Here is a 20,679-nt window from a genome sequence, read left to right as displayed (position 1 = left end):
TCCACCCCTACGGCACTTCTGGTGGTTACAGCTTTCACAGCTTCTCTCTTAGGCCTGTTCTGCTCCCTCCTTGCAGCTTTCCTCAAATGATCCATGGTCCTGGCTTTTCTAAGCTTCTGAGGTCTCCAGGGCACCTTTTGCTTCACACTCACAGCCTCACACACTGCCCTCTCAGGGGCACACTGCCTGGCCTCCCAGGCCTTCTGAAATCTGGGTGGAAGCCTCTTTAACCTCAGAACTCTTGCATTCTCCATGCATCTAAAGCCAGGGCCATGTGGAGGATGCCAAGGTCTGCTGCCACCCGGAGCAGTAGCCAAGTTTTCCTCTCTCTTGGCCACAGGGGTCGAGTGCCTGGATCGCTGGGCACTCTGAATCCAATTCTGAGGAACAGATTCTCTGCTGCCGCCATTCTGGAACCTGGTGTGGCTGCCGCTGCCATTCTAGAGCATGGCCCTCTGCGGCTTCCTTCTCAAGGCAAGGTCTTTCACCTTTGCAGTTTTGAGGCTGCAAAGGGCAGAGACTTGCTGCTTGCGGTGCCCTCAGGCCATCTTTTCCATTCTTTTGTTCCTTCTCAGCAATAGAGATCTCCTCAGCCTTATCTTTGCAGTCCCCAGCTTTACTGGAGCTTCCTTTGTGGCCAAACTCACAACATTTTTAAATCATCCTGCTGGGCTCTTCGCTCTTGATTCTCAATATAAATCTGGCTAAAAGCCCCCAACAACAGCCATGCCACTGCCCCAACATTCGACTGCCTTGAAATTTCTTTTGCCAGATTAGTCAGTCCACTGCTGCCCTTAATCTCAGTCTTAGGCAAAGTCTCTGGACACGAACGAAATGCGAACAAACTTTCTGCCAAGCCATAACACACATCGTCTGGAGTCCAACAGCCAATGTAGTCCTTCCCAGCAGAAACCTCCCAAACCTGGTCTTTACCGGCAGGATTTCTGTCAGCTTTCTGATCTTCTGAGCTCTGACCAGAATCTCCCAAACAGAACAGCCGAAGGCGTTCCAGCTCTACTCTTGCAGGCGACATCTCTGAACCTTTCCGAACACTTCCCACAAGCCATTTCCAAGGCTCTTGAACCACATGGTCAGGTATAGTCACAGCAACAGTCGCACTCCCGGTACCAAATTCTGTCTTAGTTACTTTTCTCTCATTGCTGTACCCATTGCCCAAAATGAAGGAAGGAAAGGTTTATTTAGCTTACAGTTTGTGGAGGTTTCAATCCATATTTGGCTGGCTTTTAGGCAGAAGAGAGAAAAGCAACAAGAACAAAGGGGGAATGGCAGCCGAACAGCAAAGCAGCCAGAGCAAAAGGGAGGAATGGTGGCAAGCAGCCTCTTTCCCTCCCTTATGTTGTAAACAGGCTACCCCCACCTAAGGGGTGGGTAGCTCTCACATAATCTCCATGCAGCTTTCCTCTTCCACAGGCTCAGGATGTATACAAAGTAAGCACCCTGGCTTCCTGCTGAGTCACTTAGCCAAACCTCTAGACTCCCCAAGTTGACACAGTGTATCAACCATAACAGACAGGGTTTTGCTAAATTGCCCAGGTGGGACTGAAATTTGTATCCTCCTGCCTCAGCCTCTCCCAGTGCTGGGATTGTAGGGATATGCCACTGCACTGTGGCCCCGTCTTCTATACTCCAGGATTTCTCAAGCCCAACTATGGCGACGTTTGCTCAGATACTCTGTCGAGGGTTCTGTAAGACATTGACCAGCATCTCAGCCTCATCAGATTCTCATAGCCCAACCACACCCACTACCTGTGACTATAAAAATGTCTCCAGACATCACCATGTGTTCCCCCTGGGGATTTCCCTCATTTGAAAACCACTGGTTTGAGCCAGGCATGATGACACACACCTGTGATCCCAGTGCTCTGGGAGGCTGAGGCAGGAGGATCGCAAGTTCAAGCCCAGTGTGGGCAATGCAGTGAGATCTTGCTTCCAAATTAAAATTTTAAAAGGGGCTGGGGGTGTAGCTCAGTGTAAAGGCCCTGGGTTCAACCCTTGTGAGCACAAGCAAAGCAAGGCACTGGCTCGATGCAAGTGTGCAGTCTCTGCAGCCTCCTAGCACTGAAGTTTCGGTTTTGCTCATGGATGTCCAGCCTCCTCGTGCCGTAGAGTTTGGTGCTAGCTCTTAGACTGGTCAGAGAACTGGCTGTGGCACAAAGAGCTTGTGGGGTTGGCATGAGGTCAGGTAGTAGCAGGAATCAACTCATGACCTTGTGCTTGCCCGGCAGGCGCAGTGTCACTGAACTGCCCAGATCTTTAGAAGGCCCACATTCAGCTCAGAGGCTGTGCGTAGACCTCCATCCTGGTCTCACCTTGAGCTCAGTGCTTTGCTCTTTCATATCTGTAGAAAGTTGCCCAAGTCAGCAAAGCCACCTAATGAGGACGCAGAGGGGTTGGAGGCTTGGGGCTTTGTGGTGCTAAATACTGGAACATCTTTCTTTTCTAGATTATTTGAAGAATCTCTTAGAAGACTCTGCAGATTACAGAGACACTCAAGGTAAACACTCTTTGCAGTCACAGATGGCGCAGAAATGTTTGCTTTATGTTTTTTCAGGCCGGGAGAGGAGAACTATACCAGGCACAAAACCCAGAAACAAAACTGTTTTCAGCTGGGCATGATAGCACAGATTTATAATCCCAGTGCTGTGGGAGGCTGAGGCAGGAGGGGCTGGGGTTTTAGCATGGTGCAAATAAAGGTCTTGGAATCTGTCCTCAGTTCTGCAGAAGAAAAAAAAAAAAACAGTACAAAATCTCTCTCACACACACCCACCCCCACCCCCCACACACATATACTGTTCTGTTTTATTCATAAAAGACATGAAGCCTTTTTTGGTAGGTAAACGTTTACATTTTTAAATCAGATTTTATTGGTATGTTTTATTTTATTTTTTTATTGGTATATTTTAGATAAACATGATCACATTTATTGTAGAGAATTTGTACCTGTACATGGTGCAACTCCCCCCCCTTCCTTCCCTTCAACCTCTCCCCTCCCCATTTACACGGCTTTGTTTCCATGTTTTCCTTCTTTTCTAATTTTTTTTACCTTTCCCTTTCCTTTTCCCCTCCTCTCTCCTGATTCCCCTCCCCACGTGAACATTTTCCTCCTACTTCATACTGCCCATTACACATTTTGGTCCTTATTCACACTTTTGGTTTCTCACACCAGAGAAACAATGCAGTATTTACACATGTGTAGGACATGAAGCTTTAAAAAAGGTGGCGCACGCCTGTAATCCCAGCACTCGGGAGGCTGAAGCACGAGGATTTCTGCAGGTTCCAGACCAGTCTGAACTACAGAGTAAGACCCTGTCTGAAAAACAGTTCTTTTAGGCAGATTAAGAGAGAATTTGGTAAAGTAGTAACTTAATGCTGGCAGGCCGATGAGGTCACAGGATCAGTCTGGGCAGCCTCCGTGAGGCGGGGCCCAGGGGCCTGGTCTGGAAGTTCCCCCTTCATGTGCTCAGTCACTCCGCAGCTGTGATGGATTCATGTTCTGTAGAGGGCCAGCTCTTCATCTTTTCAGAACAACGACTGAGCCAGGCACAGTGATGTACACCTGGAATCTCAGCACTCGGGAAGGCTGAGGCAAGAGGATCCCAAATTTGAACCCAGTCTGGGGAGTTTAGCAACTTAGCAAGACCCAGTCTCAATATAATAAAATACAGGTGCTTCATTTCTCAGAGTCCCTGCACTCTGTGTTTGAAGGTGTTTTGTATCTACCACTGATGAATCCTTCTCATGTCTCTTAAAAATAATAAGAAGAAGACTAATAAGAAAGAAAAGGGCTGGTGGTGGGAGTAGCCCACCCAGTACTTCAGTCCCCAGTACTGCAAAAATAAATAAGAATTTGAGAAGGTCAGGTGGCCAAGCAGCGAGTTACAATTCATGCACTCATTAAACCCAAAGGTTCCTCCCCACTGCTCTGGGGATCCCAAGGTCAGGAGAGCAGTGAATGTGTCCAGAGTACAGATGGAAGAGCCGGATGCAGAAGTTCTGAGAGGTGGCTGGGATCTCCGTAAGGGAGACACTGTTTTCCTGTACTGCTACTATGCTAGCCACACACCTGTGACCTCAGCATTCAGAGAGGAAGGCTGAAGCAGGAGGATCGCCGCAGGCTCTGCCTGGGCCACACAGCAACACCCTGTCTCCAAAAAAAAAATCTAAATAAAAAAATTAATTAAAGTAAAATACAAGGGATCAGCCTCCCTGTCTCAGCCTGATTCTAGCAGGTGGTCACTGTGATTGCCACAGGCGCCTTCCCGTGTGCCCGCATGTCCCTGGGGAGACCCTGCTGTCTGGGGTTGAGAGAGCTCGTCCCCAGAAGGACAGGAGGCCAAACCCGTCCCTGTCTGTCCAGTTCCAGCGGGTAAGCGCGGAGCAGCGAGACGCACTGCACAGAGGCCGGGGCTGAGGAGGAACCGCTCGCTGCACAGCCACACCGCCCCACGCTCGGCATTGTTGTCTTTTTAAAAATTTACTTATTTATTTATTCATCCATCCATCCATGCAACTGAGGGCCTTACACTTGCCGGGCAGGCGGTTGTGCCACTGAGCTACATCCCCGGCCCTGTCCTTTCTAAATGGTTTTGCTGCCTCCGACTAAGAGTGATGCTGAGCCCTCGCTGCCTGACATTTTCTCATTTTATTTTGTTTTGTTTTTCAAGATGAAATACGAAAATACATTAACAAACAAACAGACATAAACAAAATAACACCCCCCCAAAAAAAAACACCCAAATAATAGAAGCAATACAGAATTTCAGACAAGGTGATAGGAAATTTAACAGTGGTTGCTGTATTACATATTGTTGTCTTCAGATTGGTTACTCAGTTAAATATAGGCATGCAAGATTGATCAAACAATTAGACATTAACTGTTCCTTTCAATAAAGTAATAGAAGTCAGGAGTACAACTCTCTCAGCTATCCTGTGTATATTTCTATATATTTTTTCCTTTCTTTTCTCTTTTCCCTCATCCCAGTTGTTCTCTCTCTGTGAGTAGTTTCTTTGCTTTTCACAATACCTATTATACCTTTCATATTTTATTAACTCTTTCAGGTTCTTACACTAGTGAGACAATACAGTATTTATTTTATTTACTTTGTTTTAATTTTACTTAGTTTTGGCTTTTTGAGACTGGATCTCCCATGTAGTCCAGGCAGGCCCCAAACTGCAGAGCCTCCTGTCTCAGCGTCCCGAGTGCTGGGCTCACCAGTGTGTGCCTCCCCCCGGGCTCATTTCACATAGTTCTTGTGTCCTGTATCAAGCCCTTCCTCTCTGTGACCCTTGTTCCGTGAGACAGTTTGCACTAGGATGGCTTGGCTGCGGGAAAAGCCCACTGTGACCCTTGGGAACCTGGGAAGCAAGCAGGTCTCAGCTTGAGCGAACGAGCCCCACATCTCTGTCTGTGGTGGACGTGGCCGGCAGCGCCCCCTGGGGCCCATGTGTGCTCATAGGTGCTGTTTTCGGTCTGCCTTCCCCTGGTCTCACCTCACTGAGCCTTAGCGTCTGTGTCTCTGCCGTCTGCAGTCAGCCAGACTCCCTGGCGCAGGGTTGCTGGGAAGCAGCCATCTTGCCAGGAACTGCTCATGTCACAGTGGTAGTGACCAGGTCCCTTCTCTCCCCGTGCCCTGTAGATGCCCTCACCGTGGTGATTGAGGTGGCCAACCACGCCAACGACAGCATGAAGCAGGGCGTGAGTATCGTGCGCTCGGGGGCAGGCGCACCATGGAGCCTGGCTGGGGCCGGGTCTGACACGCTTTCTCTCCTCAGGACAACTTCCAGAAGCTCCTGCGGATCCAGTACAGCCTGAGCGGGCACCAGGAGATCCTGCAGCCGGGACGGGTAGGTGCTTCTGACGGCCCTGTGAGTGGCGTAGCTGGTGTTTATTTTAGTTAGGAAAATAGGTTCATTGTGGCTGCGTGTGGTGGTGCATGCCTGTGATCCTAGCACTTGGAGGCTGAGGCAGGAGGATTGATTGGCAGAAGTTCAAGGCCAGTGTTTACCACATAGTGAGTTACTGTCTCAAAACAAAGAATAGAAAGCTGGAAGACAGCCATGAAGGAAGTCACCGAAACAAGAAGTCCAGTTCAGTAGGAGAAAGGCCGAGGGCCCCACAAATCCCACTGAAATGATATCATAGCATCATTTTCCTGCATGATACCAGCTGACCTCTTAGAGCTCTGAATGCCATTTCATTTAAAATCTAACGTAAGAGGGTCATGGAGGGAGGGAGAAATTAGAACTTTGATATCAACTCCTGAGAGAGCACAGAAGTGGCCTTAGGAAGCAATTCGGGAAAAATTACAGAATGATGTCAGGATCAGGGACACTCAGTCGCAGAGGGGCCCTGTAAGCCTGTATTGGCTTAACAATCTTTCTGTCCAGTTTCCAAATGCGTGATAAGGCTTAAAAAGAAACGAAGTGCCAGGCATGGTGGCACACCCTGTAATCTCAGCACCCAGGTGGCTGAGGCAGGAGGATCCCTGTGAGTTCTAGGCCAGCCTGGACTACAGAGTGAGACCCTGTCTCAAAAAAGGAAAAAAAAAAAACAAAAACCGAGGGGCCTGGAAATGGTGCTGGCCATGCTGCACTTGCTTAGCATGTAGGAGGCCGGGGCTCTGTACGCAGCTCCTGTGGATCCATGCCCAGAAGAAGGAAGGAAAAGAAAAGGAAGCCATAAGCCATGACTGCACAAAGTCACAAGGAAACACTGTCCCCTTGGCTGCCACCGTAGAAAGAACCAGGCAGGGCTGCTGGGAAGGGGTGCTGTGTTCACGGTGGTGACGGGCAAAGGGCTGACGCCTGTCCACCTGCCCCCAGGTTTTCCTCAAGGAAGGCGTCCTGATGAAGCTGTCCCGGAAGGTCATGCAGCCGCGCATGTTTTTCCTGGTGAGGCTGTGGGGATGTTCCTCTGGGGCGGAGGAGCCCGACGGTTCAGGCCGGATTCGGGCCAGGTTTGGGCTGGGCTCGGGCCAGGCTCCAGGATGTCTGGCAGCGGCCACAGCGGCCAGGTCTGCCACGCCACACAATCAGAAAAGCAAGTCCTCTGGGTATCCAGTTGGCTGTGTTACTGGTTTGGAAGACTTGTTGCTGCAAGCGCTTATTTAGGCAGATGGCGACACTTTAGGGCAATTCAGAATTCAGAATTCAGAAAACGCTGAATCTGTTACAGACCTCGGAAAAGAAGTGTCTTGTCTGGAAACTCCCTTTTTAATGAAACTCCCTTTTTAATGATAGAACATTAGAGGTGCTTCTTGTGGAATGAACAGAATAGAAGTATTTTCTTCAGAGAGTTGTTACCCGAGGGCAGTGTTTTTCCCTTGTTCTTGTCTTTTGTCGTTGTTTCTGATGAGGAGCCTGGCGTGGTGGCGCACACCTGTAATCCTAGCACTCAGGAGGCTCAGGCAGGGGCGTCACCGCTAACCTGAGGCTGGCCTCGGCTGTGTAGTGAGCCCACAGCAGGCGCTGACGTGAGCCTCTGTAATGTGACTGTGTGTGTTCCTCTTTGCAGTTCAACGACGTCCTGCTGTACACCACGCCTCTGCAGTCGGGGACATACAAGCTGAACAACATGCTCTCCTTGGCCGGCATGAAGGTCAGCGCAGCGCTCCGCCCGCTTTTCCTTAAGACAGGCGGAGACTCTCTGTGAAGAGGAGCCTGTGATGATCGCAACGCTCCGTCCCTTTCTCTAGATGCGACTGTCCATGCGAGTTTATGCGTATCACTTCTTCCTTCGTGCACTCACTATTCAAGCCTACTTATTAAGAACAACTGTAAATAGAGCATGGTCATAAGTTTAGTGGAAAATAGGATGACTGGAAAGGATTCTTTTTGGCCAGTTGGAAGTATAATACACTGTAGATAAATATGTATGAAGTAGCAACAAAGATCACTATAAAATAGCTGGGTATAGTGGCACACATCTGTGATTCCAGTGCCCAGGAGGCTGAGGCAGGAGGATCCCAGCAAATTAGAGGTCAGCCTGGGATACATATGAGACCCTGTCTCAAAATACTAAAAAACAGTTACTATAAAGATACAGTTTAGTTCGTGGGAGTTTAGGAGACAGGGATGCAGAGCTCTTGGAGGGAGTGCGTGCAGCTGTTGACTGACAGCTGGGGAAGAGGCAGTGAGCCTTGAAGGACAAGTCCAGAGGGTGCCCGGCTAGAGGTGGCTGTGACCTTTGATCCACAGGCTGTATGAAGCAGGCAGCTGGGGCTGTACAGGTGTGAGATGGTGGGGCCGGGAGGGTAAGGGCGGCGGGTGGCTGTCTCCACAGCTCAGCTGTGCTCTGCCGTGGGCTGTGGCCCTTCCAACCCGGTGCTTTCCTCAGGTCACAAAGCCCGGCCAGGAAGCCTATCAGAACGAACTGAAGATCGAGAGTGTGGAACGCTCCTTCATCCTCTCAGCCAGGTACATCTGTTCGTGTACTCGGTTGCTGTGAGATGGGGTCTCTGCAGTTCAGGCCGGCCTTGAATTCTCTATGGAGCCCAGGCTGGCCTGAACTCAGGGTGTTTCTCCTGCCTCGGCCTCCTAAGCGCTGGAATCACCGGCATGCGCCACCATGCCCAGCCACCTTGTAGATTTTGGTCTTTAGCTTAGGAGCCATGGGAAGCCACTGACTGTATCCCAGAGGAGGATGTGGCCGGAGGAGCTCCCTGTTCTGTGGCCTGTGCTTTGGTGCCGAGCTCAGGCAGAGGAGTCTTCTCAAGTTCAGGCACCACATTGGCGGAGGAAAGAAGACAAGGCCGACTGCTTCTGAATCCAGGGAGGGTGCGGGTGCCATGCTGACCCCTCCACCACAGGCCAAAGCGCCCGGCTAGGGTCTGTGAGGGCTGGCTTGCAGGTGCCCTCAGGGGCGGTGGACCCCAGAACAGCGCCTGCGATGGCCCACTTGCCAGAGTCGCGTTCCCCATGCAGCCCGGGCTCCACACATCCAGCGGCCATGCCGTTAGCCGTCCGCCCCTTATCCCTGCAGCTCCTTCCAGTAAACTGCAGGGTATGTCCTGAGTGCTGGCCTGGAAGCTAGAGATGAATGGACACCAGGTGGACGTGGTGGAGCACAGCTGTAATCCCAGCACTCTGGAGGCTGAGGCAGGATTGCACCAAGTTTGAGGCCAGCCTGGGCTATGTAGTGAGTGGAAGACCAGCCTGAACTACATAGTGAGACCCTGTGTCAAAACACAAAAGTGCACAAAGAGGCTGGCCGTGGTTGGTGATGCAGGCTGTTAGAATACCACACATAACCCAAGCAGGTTTGGTTTGGTTATTTCTTTTGTTGTTGTTGTTCTATTTTTTTCTATCCATAGGAACAAACGTTCAAAAAGTGTTTAGCATTGCCAAAGCCATTTAATAGAAGATACATTTCTGAGAATGATTGTAGTGAGAAATCCAAGTGGTTTCTAGTATCTTCTTGACCTGCTCACCATTTGTGATGGTGTTCACCTGTAATCCCAGTGCTTAGAGGCTGAGGGAGGAGGATTGCTAGTCTAAGGACAGCCTGGGCTATATTGAAAGACCCTGTTTCAAAACAAAACCAACAGTAAGGGGCTGGGGACTAAGTATGGCACTTGCCTAGAATACACAAGGCTCTAGGGTGGATCCTGGTGCTGCAAAGAAAAAGTATGGGGTGTGTGCTATGTACCAGTATGATGGTCTTATTTTTAGTCATGGTGGTGCTAGGGTTGAACCCTTAACCTCGTGCATGCTAGGCAAGTGTTCTACCGCTGTGCTATATCTTCAGCCTATTACGGATTTTTGAGATAGGGTTTCACTATTTATATTTAGTTCAAGCTGGCCTTGAACTCACTTGGTAGCCCTGGAATTTTCAGTAATCCACCTGCCTCAGCCTTCCGAGTGCTGGGATTACAGGTGTGCACCACACGCCTGGCTCTATTATGAAATTTTTTATATTTGAAATTACTAATAAAAATTAAAAATTCAGTTGGGACCTGAGAGGCTGAGGCAAGAGGATTGCCAAGAGTTGAAAGACAGCCTGGGCTACATAGTGAGTTCAAAGCCAGGCTGGACTCAATCGTGAGACGCTGTCTCATATGAAATAATAACATAGAGTGAGTAGCACAGTGAAGCACATAGTCACCCGGATGCAAAGTCATCAAGCATCAGGACACGTCCTGCTGCATACTTCAGTGTGCCGTTCTGAAAGTACATTTCTCACAGTCACAAAGCCATCGTGATGGGTTTAATTTTATTATGATGCAGTTTCAAGCTGGTTGTTAAAGTCTCTCTCTCCTACCCACTCTGTGTCCCTGAATGTGCATGTAGAGATTTATGTATTTATCTGTATTTCTGAGACCTAACATGTGCCTCTCCATCTTGAATATGCAAAACACAATTTAAATAGTGGCTCATAAATGTTCTGACAACCGGTGGTGGTTAGGAGCTCCCATGGGTTTGGAAGGAGAGGCCTGGTCACAGGAGTGCGGGACAAGCTGAGCATGGTAGTGCACACCTGTAATCCCAGAACTCTGGGAGGCTGAGGCAGGAGAATTGCAAGTTCAAACCCAGCCTGGTCAGTTTAGCTGCTTTGTAAGACCCTATCTCAAAGTAAAAAAAGTAAAAAAGGAGCTGGGGATGCAGTTCAGTGGAAAGACCCTGGGTCCACTCCCCAGTTCCACACACACAAGGCAGAGCAAGTGTGCCATTTGTTGGGGGCTGCCTTCCCTTTTTGGCTCATTTCCTCTACAGCCCAGTTAAGGACAGCTCCCGACAAGCAGCGCAGGAACAGAAGTCCTGTGGACGAAGAGCGTAGGGAGCCCTCACTGTGCCGCTATCGGGCAGGCCGCCTCCCTCTCATCACTCATTCATTCATTTATTTGGAACCAGGAATTGAACTCAGGAGCTTGCGCTTGCCAGGCAGGCACTTGTGCCCCTGAGCTACATCCCAACCCCATTTCCCTTTTAACCACACCTTCAGCATCTGTTTTATGACACTGGGCAGATGTCCGCCTCTGTCCTTCCTAGGAATTTTTAATGATAGTGATCTAAAGATGTGTAGAATTCTGTGCTCTGAACTGGAATTTGTAACTTGATTCTTACAGTATTTTTAAGTTCTAGAATGTCTTAGGGAAGCCTTTGATTATATAAATAATCACAATCGTAAACCACAAACCAGACAGACTCAGATGTAGAAGCCCTTTGTGTTGGCATGCGTCAGTGCAGCAGAACGATTGCATTGCTCTGGGGGGGCGGTACACAGTGTGACATTTCTGAATTCTGTTTTTTTACATCCCTTCCCCTCTGCCCTTCCCTGAGTGGAGAGGAAGCGATCGCTGTCTGAAGCACGCTAGTCTGGGAGAGGAGGAGGGGTTGCGTCTGCTAAGCCTCCATGGCTTCGCGTCTGTCACCTGCCAGGACCACTGGCCTTGGGAGCCTGGGGCGGGGGGCACTGCCACGGAACAGGACGGGGACAGAGAAGGGCAGAGCCACAGCCACCTCAGCCTCACGGGCCCCCTTTCCCCAACAGCTCTGCCCGCGAGAGGGACGAGTGGCTGGCAGCCATCTCGGGGGCCATCGAGGAGCATGCCAAGAAGAGAGTCACCTTCTGCCCTGGTAGGAGTCTGGATGAGGTATTGTTTTTCCTTCTGTTTTCCCCAGTGCATTTCCAACGCCTTTACCTCAGAGAGCCTTCTCGCAGGGGTTAGAAAAGCAGCGTGTGCTTCAGAGGAGGGTGGAGGAGTGTGTCTGTTTTCAGAGCTGTGTGTTTATCCATCTGTAAATGTCTGACTGTTTGTTTTGTTTTGTTTGAGGGATTTAAGATAGGGTCTCAGTGTGTAGCCCAGGCTGTTCTTGAACTTGTTGCAATCCTCCTGCCGGAGCCTCCAGAGTGCTGAGGTCACAGGCATGCGCCACTATACGCAGCACCTAACTGCAAGTCTGAGAGAGCACACAGCGTACCCATACTTTTCCCAGCTATAAAACGTATTGTTGGATGTGGTGTGCACGCCTGTCATCCCAGCTGTCTGGGAGGCTGAGGCAGGAGGATCAAAAGTTTGATCCCAGCCTGAGAAATTTAGCATGGGGCCATCTCAAAATTTTCAAAATGCTAATAAGGGGCTACAGATACAGCTCAGTGTGAAGGTTCTGGATTCAGCCCCGCAGGGCCAAAAAAAAAAGCGAAAGAAGAATGCCACTGTAACTGGGTGTGGTAATGTATGCCTGTAGTCCCAGCACTCAGGAGGCTAAAACAGGATGATTGTGACTTTGAGTCCAGCCTGGGCTACAGTGTAAAATCCTGATTCAAAAAAAGCAAAACAAAACAAAATTTCATTGTAGGATTGTGTGTGTGTTTGTGTGAGTGAGTGCTATGGTTTAAAGCTAGGGCCTTAAACCCAGCATGATGGTGTACACCTGTAATCCCAGCACTCGGGAGGCTGGGGCAGGAGGATCGTTGCTAGTTCAAGACCAGCCTAGGCTACAAAGTGAGCTCAAGGCCAGCCTGAACTGCATAGAGAGACCCTGTCTCAAAAAAAAAAAAAAAAAAAAAAAAAAAAAAGCCAGGGCCTTCACACCAAACAACATCACCAGCCCCTTTTTATTTCTAGTCAAGGCCCTGGTAGGTTATCCAGGCTGACCTCAAACTTAACAGCCTCTCAAATAGCAGGAAGTACAGGTGTGTGCCTCCTATGTGTCCTTGATGCTGAGGCTGGAACCCAGCACCCCAGGCATGCCACACACAGGGTGTGGTGCTGAGCTACTCCCAGCCCCTGTTGTAGGGAATTTAGGGCTTAAGAAAAGTTTGCAGAAGAAACTGATCCATATGCATTTTCCTCTGTTATGTTTTGTTTTGTTTAAGACAAGGCCTCCCTGTGTATTTCAGGCTGACCTTGAACTTGCAGCAATCCTCCTGCCTCAGCATCCTGAGTGCTGAGATTATAGGATTGCGCTACCATGCCCAGCATATCTTTTGGAGTCAGTTTTGCAGCAGAGGATTTTTGGAAAGTAGCTAATCTTACTACCCTAAGAACACGAGAACTGTAGTAGCGCGTAATTCCCCTACACCTGGACTGTGAGACACCCCTGCCAACTGAAGGCCGGATTTGGTTGCAGGCCCTGTGGACTGAGGTAACAGAGTCATTCTTTTCCCACAGGCCGACTTGGAGAGGAAGGAGGAAGTGACTCCCCTGGGCTCCAAGGCGCCCATCTGGGTTCCAGACACCAGGGCCACCATGTGCATGATCTGTACCAGGGAGTTCACTCTCACCTGGAGGCGACACCACTGCCGCGCCTGCGGGAAGGTCAGCCAGCTCCCGCCGCCGAGGCTGTGCTGGCTGTGCTGCACAGAGGGGGCTTTGGCCCCAGATGCCACTCTAGTGAACAGAACAAGATGGGAGGACATGCTGCCAGGCCTGATGGTGCACTCCTGTAACCCCAGCACTCGGGAGGCTGAGGCAGGAGGGTTGCCAGGCACTTGAGGCCAGCCTGAGCTACACAGGGAGATCCTGTCTCAATGAAAACAAAGAAGGGGGCTGGGGATAGAGCTCAACAGCACAAGCACCTTCTTGGCCTGAGTTCAATTCCCAGTACCAGTGTAAAACACACACACACACACCCATAGATACACACAAAACAAAGAATGATGATGGCCGGTACAGCTGAGAGGTCTTGGCGTGCAGGGCACAGTCCTGAGCATTCTGTGCGCGGCCGCGCTCTGCCCGTGCTGTTTCGTGTAGGGCGCACTCAGCAGTAATTGGGGCCTCTTCATCTTCGAGCGTGTTCCTGAGGGAGAGCTCCCTCCATGCCGGAACCCCGGCACTTGAGCCCTAGTCTGTGGGAAGCTACTGGGAAACTTGGACAGTGCTGCCATCTGTAATGAAGTGACTGCAATGTATTGCAGGTCGTCTGCCAAGCCTGCTCCTCAAATAAGTATGGCTTGGATTACCTGAAAAACCAGCCCGCAAGAGTGTGTGAACATTGTTTCCAAGAGCTGCAGAAACTAGGTAATACATTAAGACTTCATCAAAAATGCCTTTCTTGCCTACATGCTTTCCAGCAGCCTCCTGTAATCCCAGCACTTGGGAGGCTGAGGCAGGAGGATCGCTGTCAGTTTGAGGCCAGCCTGGACTACATAGCGAGTTGAAAGCCAGCCTGAACTGCATAGTGAGACTGTCCCAAAAATTAAATGAAGAAGAAAGGAGAAAAAGAAAAGGAAGTAAACAGCTTTCTTATTAGTACTAAGCTTTCTTAACTTCGCTTTTGTGGTAATTCCAGGAGAAGCTGGAGTACAATTTGTTTTCACTCTGTGAAAGGTTTTGCTGAGAAAACTAACTAGAAATGTAATTACAGGATGAGGTGCCTAAAACCACGCACAGGGAACTTCAGCTTCCTAGTAATTTTCAAGCTTCTAGTTTGCCACAAGCATGCTTGTCGGAAACCACTTTGTATCCATCCACCTGCCAAGTCACCCTGTATGGAATAGATGTGGTGGCACTTGCCTCAGTTCTGGTCTTGGCTGAGTGAGTGGCATTTCACTGCATGCTTAAAAGGTGCCCCTTCTGGGAGAGGCAGGGCACAGTGCTTCCTACCCAGGGTGCTCTCTGCCAGCTTCTTACAGGCAGAGTAATTGGGGCAAGAACCGCTCATGTCTATGCTTTGGGAAGAAGTCTTTAGTTAAATCTCTGAAACATGGGACCTAAATTTTAAAAAGAAGTCAGGTATGGTGGTGGGTGCCTGTGATCCCAGCACTCAGCCACTCAGAAGGCTGAGGCAGGAGGATACAGCAAGTTCAAGGCAGCCGAGGCTACACAGTAAAATCATGGCCAGCCTGAACTGCATGGCAAGGTCCTGTCAGGAAGGAAAGAAAGTGCCAAAGACATAAACGCATGGACCGTGTTGGAAAGGCTTCACCTGATCAGCTCTTGGCCATCATTTGTGTTCTTGGCGCCGGGGGTTGAAGTCCTGCTTGTGTGTTTTGAGTTTCCTTCCATGAATAATTGCATGCAGTAGTCGTTGAATTTGAGCGCCGTTGAAGGGCAGACACTTCTGTGGATGTCCAGTGTTCCCCATTCGTTCCAGATCACCAGCCCTCCCCAAGGCCCGGGACCCCCGGAAGTCACAAGTCTCCGTCCAGCGCCTTGACCTCGGTGCTGCAGTCCATCCCCTCCGGGCGGAAGCAAAAAAAGATCCCTGCAGCTCTTAAAGAAGTAAGTGCTTCCTACCGGCCACTGCTGGAGCCGTGGACAGCCACACTGTCCCCAAGCTGTCCTGCGCTGCCCCGGGCTGCCCTGTGCTGCAGGAGGACGGCCTTCGCAGTGGGACTGTTGAGGGAGAGGCCCCGGCCTCATTTAGACAAGGTTTGGACAACATTTTCTAACAGTGATAGAAATGAAAACTTGGACACCTATGAATTTTTGTTTTTTGTCTTTGAGACAGGGTCTCCCTTTGTAGCCCAGGCTGACCTGGAACTTAAGGGCAGTCCTCCTTCCTCAGCCTCCTAAGTGCTGGGATTTACACGTGTGCACTACCACACCCAGCTGACCCATGAATTTTTAAAAAATTATTCCGAGGAGACCCCTTACTTGAGAAAAGAAGTCCATGGAATGATTTTGGGCATTTCAGTAGCATTTACTGATCTGCGTTTGATAGTTGTAGATACCGATTGGTTATGGACAGCAGATATCGCCAGTAGGTTGTCTTTGTTTTTATTTTACTTCGTTTTGCAGTACTAGGGTTGAACCCAGGGCTTTCACACTTAGCTACATCCCCAGGCCTTTTAAAATTTTGAGAGAGTTTCACTAAGTCACTCAAGCTGGACTTGAACTTTACACCCTCCTGCCTCAGCCTCCCATCATGTTGGGATTATAGGTGTGGCACCATTCCTGGCCGTTGCTCCTTTTAACTTAAAATCTTCTTGGCTGTGCCGGCCTGGAGCTCAGACCTGGCTGCCATAATGCACAGGGCAGCTGATACCTCATCCAGCTCCCACTCTTTCACCCTCAGCCCACGGTGCTGGGCCACACAGCGCTGCCATTCCTGCCACCCTTGGGACAGTTTGTTTCCACTCAGTCCCTGCTGCACTGGTTTTGTAGCCAGCAGAACCACGTGTGTGTGGCGGGGGTTTTTGTGTTTTCAAGATGGCTGTGCTGTCCAGTCAGCCCAGCTGCCCCAGTTAAGTGATTCCCCCCGACCTCTGCCTCCTGAAGCTGTGCTCAGCTCTAAACAATGTTCTTCATTCTTCCCTCCCCCGCCCCCCTTTTTTTGTTTTTGTTTTTGTTTTTTGAGACAGGGTCTCACTATTTAGTTCAGGCTGGCATGGCGATCCTCCTGCCTCAGCCTCCCAAGTGCTGGGATTACAGATGTGCAGCACTACACCCAGCTGCTTCTCTAACTTGGTTACTGTGGAGGGTTTGTCATGCAAAGTGAAGGCAAACAGTGCTAAAATTTTGACCAAAGTCATGTTTCTTAACATTCCCAGCCAAAATCACGTGAAATAATCTATAGCTAATTTCACAAAATAGTACGAATAAGATTTATAAAGTTCTGACTGCACAGCCGTGTGTGAAACAGGTGAAGCCAATTTAGCGGGCACCTGGGGCCTGGCTCCTCGTCCCTCGGTTCCCAAATGTAAGTCTGTCTGTAAGTAAGGCCGAGGCTTTTGCCCGAGGTAGAGCTGCACCTCCAGCCCTGCTACTCAGGAGGCTGAAGAGGGAAGGTGCTGGAGCCACCTGAGACAGCTTGCAAGATTGCCAGCTCTTCAAAAAATAAGTAAATTCCCACCACGGTGGCCCATACCTGCATACTAGGCTGAGGCAGGAGGATCACTATGAGGTCAAGGCCAGCCTGAGCAACTTAGTAACTGAGACTCTGTCTCAAATCATTTGAGACATGAAAAATGGCCCGGGGTTGTAGCTCTGTGTGAAGTGAAGCCTGGGATTCAATCCCTACTACCAGAAAAGATTCTTAATTTTAATTACATTGAAGAATGAAAATTTTAGAAATGCATTGTAGGCTTTGGATCACTTTTTTCTTCTCCTAAACAGAAAAGCCCAGTGTGGTGGCACACACCTGTAATCCCTGCACTTGGGAGGCTGAGGCAGAGGATCTGCCATTAGTTTGAGTCTAGCCTGGGCTACATAGTGAGACTGTCTCAAAAAAACCAAAACTAAAGAGACCAGAAAACAGAGACACATGTACACACACATAGAAACCCAGGTGAGCTAGGTAAAATCCCTAAATTTCTTAGAAAGGTTCTTCCGCTCGCTGGAACAGCAGATCTCAGTCTGCAGTGTAGCGCTGGAAACGCCCTCGTTACTGCTTTCCATGCCCCGTCCCGTGCTGCCCCCGCCCAGGCCCGCTGCCTGTCCTCGCAGGTGTGGGCCAGCACGGAGGACTCCACCATGAGCGGCTACCTGTACCGGGCCAAGGGCACCCGCAAGCCCTGGAAGCACCTGTGGTTCGTCATCAAGAACAAAGTGCTGTACACGTACGCAGCCAGCGAGGTAGGCACCGGGGGTGACCAGGGAGGCTGGTGGAGCCCTGTGTCTGTTTCACTGCTCTGGGGTCTGGAGTTTGCTTTCATTTGGTGGCCCTGGGGATCTAGCCCGGGACCTCGTGCCTGCTGGGCAAGCGCCACCCATGCCCTGCCCCCAACTCTGCTGTGGGAGCAGGTGATGTCACTGTTACGTCTTATTTGAATAATGTTCTTGCTTTGGACCTAGAGAGCTCTGACTCAAGTGCCTTAGGAATTTTCCTTTTTCTTTACTTTTTTTCTTTTTTTAGAGACAGGATCTCGTTATGTAAGTCAGGTTGGCCTGAACTCACTATGTAGCTCAGGCTATAGCCCACTATATTGTCCTTGCTGCAATCCTCCTGCCTCAGCCTCCTGAATGTGGGATTACAGGCACGGTAGAAGCTGGTTCAGGAGGATCGTGGCTTTCTGTCCTTTTCTTCTGTTTGATCCCCTGTATTCCCAGCCGTCTATGAAAACCTGTAGGGGAAAGGTGAGCCTTAGCTGGCTACCACTTACCTTTCTAATGAAAATCATGGCATCTCTTGGGTTGTAGCAGAGTTCACGTAAAGTTCAGTGGCTGTGAGCACAGAGACAGCTGGCGTGGTGTGTGGCAGCGGGGGTGTGACTGGGGGGGGTGGACGGACTGTGCTCGTGCTGTTAGAATGCTGATCGCACAACTGTGCCGATCCCAGGGCCGAGTGTCACTGTGACTCACGCTAAGTCCCATCTGCTGGTGCCTTTAACGCAGGACGTGGCAGCGTTGGAGAGTCAGCCTCTGTTAGGATTTACAGTCTCCCAAGTCAGAGACGAGAGTGCGGAGTCGAGAGTGTTCCAGCTGCTGCACAAGGACATGGTGTTCTATGTTTTCAAAGCTGAGGACGCGCAGTCGGCACAGAAGTGAGTGATGTAGACCTGTTCCCTCTGTACCTGAGCTTCCAAGTTGGGTTTTTGTTTTTTGTTTTTTTTTTTCTTTTTTGAGACAGGGTCTTGATATGCAGTTCAGGCTGGCCTTGAGCTCACTTTGTAGCCCAGGCTGGTCTCAAACTCGCAACGATCCTCCTGCTTCAGCCTCCCGAGTGCTGGGATTACAGGCATGTGCCACCACTCCTGGCTCCAAGTTGTTCTTTGATTTATATTTATTTTGTAGTTCTGGGGACTGAACCCAGCATCTTTGCACTGACCTACACCTCCAGCCCTTTTTATTGGATTTATTTATTTATTTTTGGGTTTTTTTGAGACAGGGTCTCACTATGTAGTTCTGGCTGGCTATAAGCTCACTCTAAATGCACAGCGATTTTCCCGCCTCAGCCTCCCAAGTGCTGGGATTACAGGCATGTGTCACCACACTTGATCTGTAAGATCCTATTAAAAGAAATTCTACTTCAGTAAGAACAGAGAGAAGTGACTGTAGTAAGGCTCCACAATAGTGACGGTCAGCAGGGAGGAGAGAGACTGCACCTGGGCATCTTCTGAGTAGTCACACTGTGAACATCAGATAGAAACTTGAGAGCAGAGGACCTTGGAAAGACCTCTGCCACGTTTCCAGAAGCAGATGTATTGCATGCAAAGTGTTCATCTGTGAGGAGTGGACCAAATGCCAGGCAGAGGCCCTGTAATCAGAACTACTAGGATAGGTCTGTTCTTGAGGGTCCACCTGGACGCTCAGGCTGGTGGAGCTCGCGCGGGAGGAAAAGGCACATGACAAGTGTTTGTGGAAGTGCTGCATCAGAACCCAGAAGCGGGGTAGTTGTCGGAGAGGTCTTTCCTGATTGATTGATTGATGTATTGATTTATTTTGGTGCGGTACCGGGGCTTGAACCCAGGGCCTTCCTACTGAGCTACATCTCAAGCCCTTTTTTATTTTGAGACAAGGTCTTGCTAAATCACCCAAGCTCGGCTCAAACTTGCAGTCCTGCCTTGGCCTTCTGGAGTGCTGGGTCTACAGGTTTGTTCCTCTGAGTCCAGCTAAAGGTGTTTAACTGATGGTAACCACTTCCACAACCAATTAAATTGGAGCATCAGAACTTTATAGGACTTTTACACATGAAACGGTCCCTCCCTCATGCCGCACTTAAGTAAAGACACACTTTCTAGACCAAATTTTGGATCAGATTTCAGAAAAAGGTGCTTCGCGCATGCAAGAGTTGCAAGTTGCTCTAGGAAACGCCTTCTGAGTGCTGTTAGAGTCACAGGCGTCTCACCAGACCCCTGCGCTCTCGGCACCGTGTCCCACAAACCTAACAGGCTTCTCTGATCCGCAGGTGGATAGAGGCGTTTCAGGAAGGCACCGTGTTGTAGCAGTGCTGGTTTCGTCTCTTCTCTGAGGATGGTGGAATTTCTTCAGGATGGAGTAAAAACAAAATTTTATAAAAATAAACACTGCCAAGATAAATCCAACCAAACTCTTTTTCAGAGATCTCAGATACAAGAAATTATTTTGTTAGATATAGTTTTTTAAAAAAATGTTTGCTTTTTCATGTATTTTATTTATTAAAACTGTAATGTTTTACTTGATGGTCAGAGTTATTTCTAAGTCTCGCACTGAATTCTGAAGTACCATTTCTTCAGAGAGCAGAAAATTTACCTTTTTCTATAGTAACTGTTTGTGACCCAGCCCACAACATATTCTCTGCCTTAACCTTGTGACATTTCCTACCGGTTATGAATCTTTGTAAATAAAAAAAAAAACCATACAAAAAGCAAATTTTAATGCAGTACTTCGTTTAGAAATTGTAATCACTGCTAGGTGTAGTGGCACAGGCCTCTTGTAATCCCAGCACTGGGGAGGCTGAGGCAGGAGGATCACAGTGAGTTTGAGGACAGCCTGGGCTACAAAGTGAGCTCCAGGTCAGCCTGAACTGCACAGTGAGACCCTGTCCCAAAAAGAGAAAAAAAAACTCAAAACCAAAAACCAAAACAGGAAAAAAGAAAAAGAAGGAAGGAAATTATGATTAGTTTAAAACTGTTGAACAAAATGTCTTTGAATCAATAAGCTTAGAAAATTGTTCTATTTTATTTATTTATTTTTTTTTTCCGGTACCGGGAATTGAACTCACGACCTCGCACTTGCCAGGCAGGTGCTGTTCCACTGAGCTAAATGTTCTATTTTATAATGGAAAAACACATAGCCTGCTTCTAACTCAGTGACTGAAATGAAATTTGAGTCAGTATCTAATGTAGTACTTCAT

At 49.2% G+C, this 20,679-nt stretch overlaps 1 protein-coding gene across 3 annotated transcripts in view; it reads left to right on the top strand.

The window, feature by feature from the left end:
• The window catches only part of Fgd6 (FYVE, RhoGEF and PH domain containing 6), a 101,287-nt gene extending 81,270 nt beyond the window's left edge, over positions 1–20,017 (top strand). For 2 of the 3 annotated variants that reach the window (XM_005374483.2, XM_013518446.1), the window contains exons 9-21: positions 2,465–2,515; positions 5,658–5,716; positions 5,794–5,865; positions 6,844–6,912; positions 7,535–7,618; positions 8,357–8,436; positions 11,510–11,612; positions 13,134–13,280; positions 13,880–13,982; positions 15,058–15,185; positions 17,352–17,480; positions 18,240–18,388; positions 19,753–20,017. In XM_005374483.2, the coding sequence (XP_005374540.1) occupies positions 2,465–2,515; positions 5,658–5,716; positions 5,794–5,865; positions 6,844–6,912; positions 7,535–7,618; positions 8,357–8,436; positions 11,510–11,612; positions 13,134–13,280; positions 13,880–13,982; positions 15,058–15,185; positions 17,352–17,480; positions 18,240–18,388; positions 19,753–19,789 (1,211 nt within the window). In that variant the 3' untranslated portion in view covers positions 19,790–20,017. Of the gene's footprint in view, positions 1–2,464; positions 2,516–5,657; positions 5,717–5,793; positions 5,866–6,843; positions 6,913–7,534; positions 7,619–8,356; positions 8,437–11,509; positions 11,613–13,133; positions 13,281–13,879; positions 13,983–15,057; positions 15,186–17,351; positions 17,481–18,239; positions 18,389–19,752 lie in introns of those variants that run through there. The other variant, XR_001235695.1, reaches the window with a different exon arrangement.
• The last annotated feature ends 662 nt before the right edge of the window (positions 20,018–20,679 follow it).

This window comes from Chinchilla lanigera, unplaced genomic scaffold, assembly GCF_000276665.1.
Source record: "Chinchilla lanigera isolate Chin_1 unplaced genomic scaffold, ChiLan1.0 scaffold00004, whole genome shotgun sequence".
In the NCBI taxonomy this organism is placed as follows: Eukaryota; Metazoa; Chordata; class Mammalia; order Rodentia; family Chinchillidae; genus Chinchilla; species Chinchilla lanigera.
Note: the sequence above shows the minus strand (reverse complement) of the source record. Positions and strands in the feature narration are given on the sequence as shown.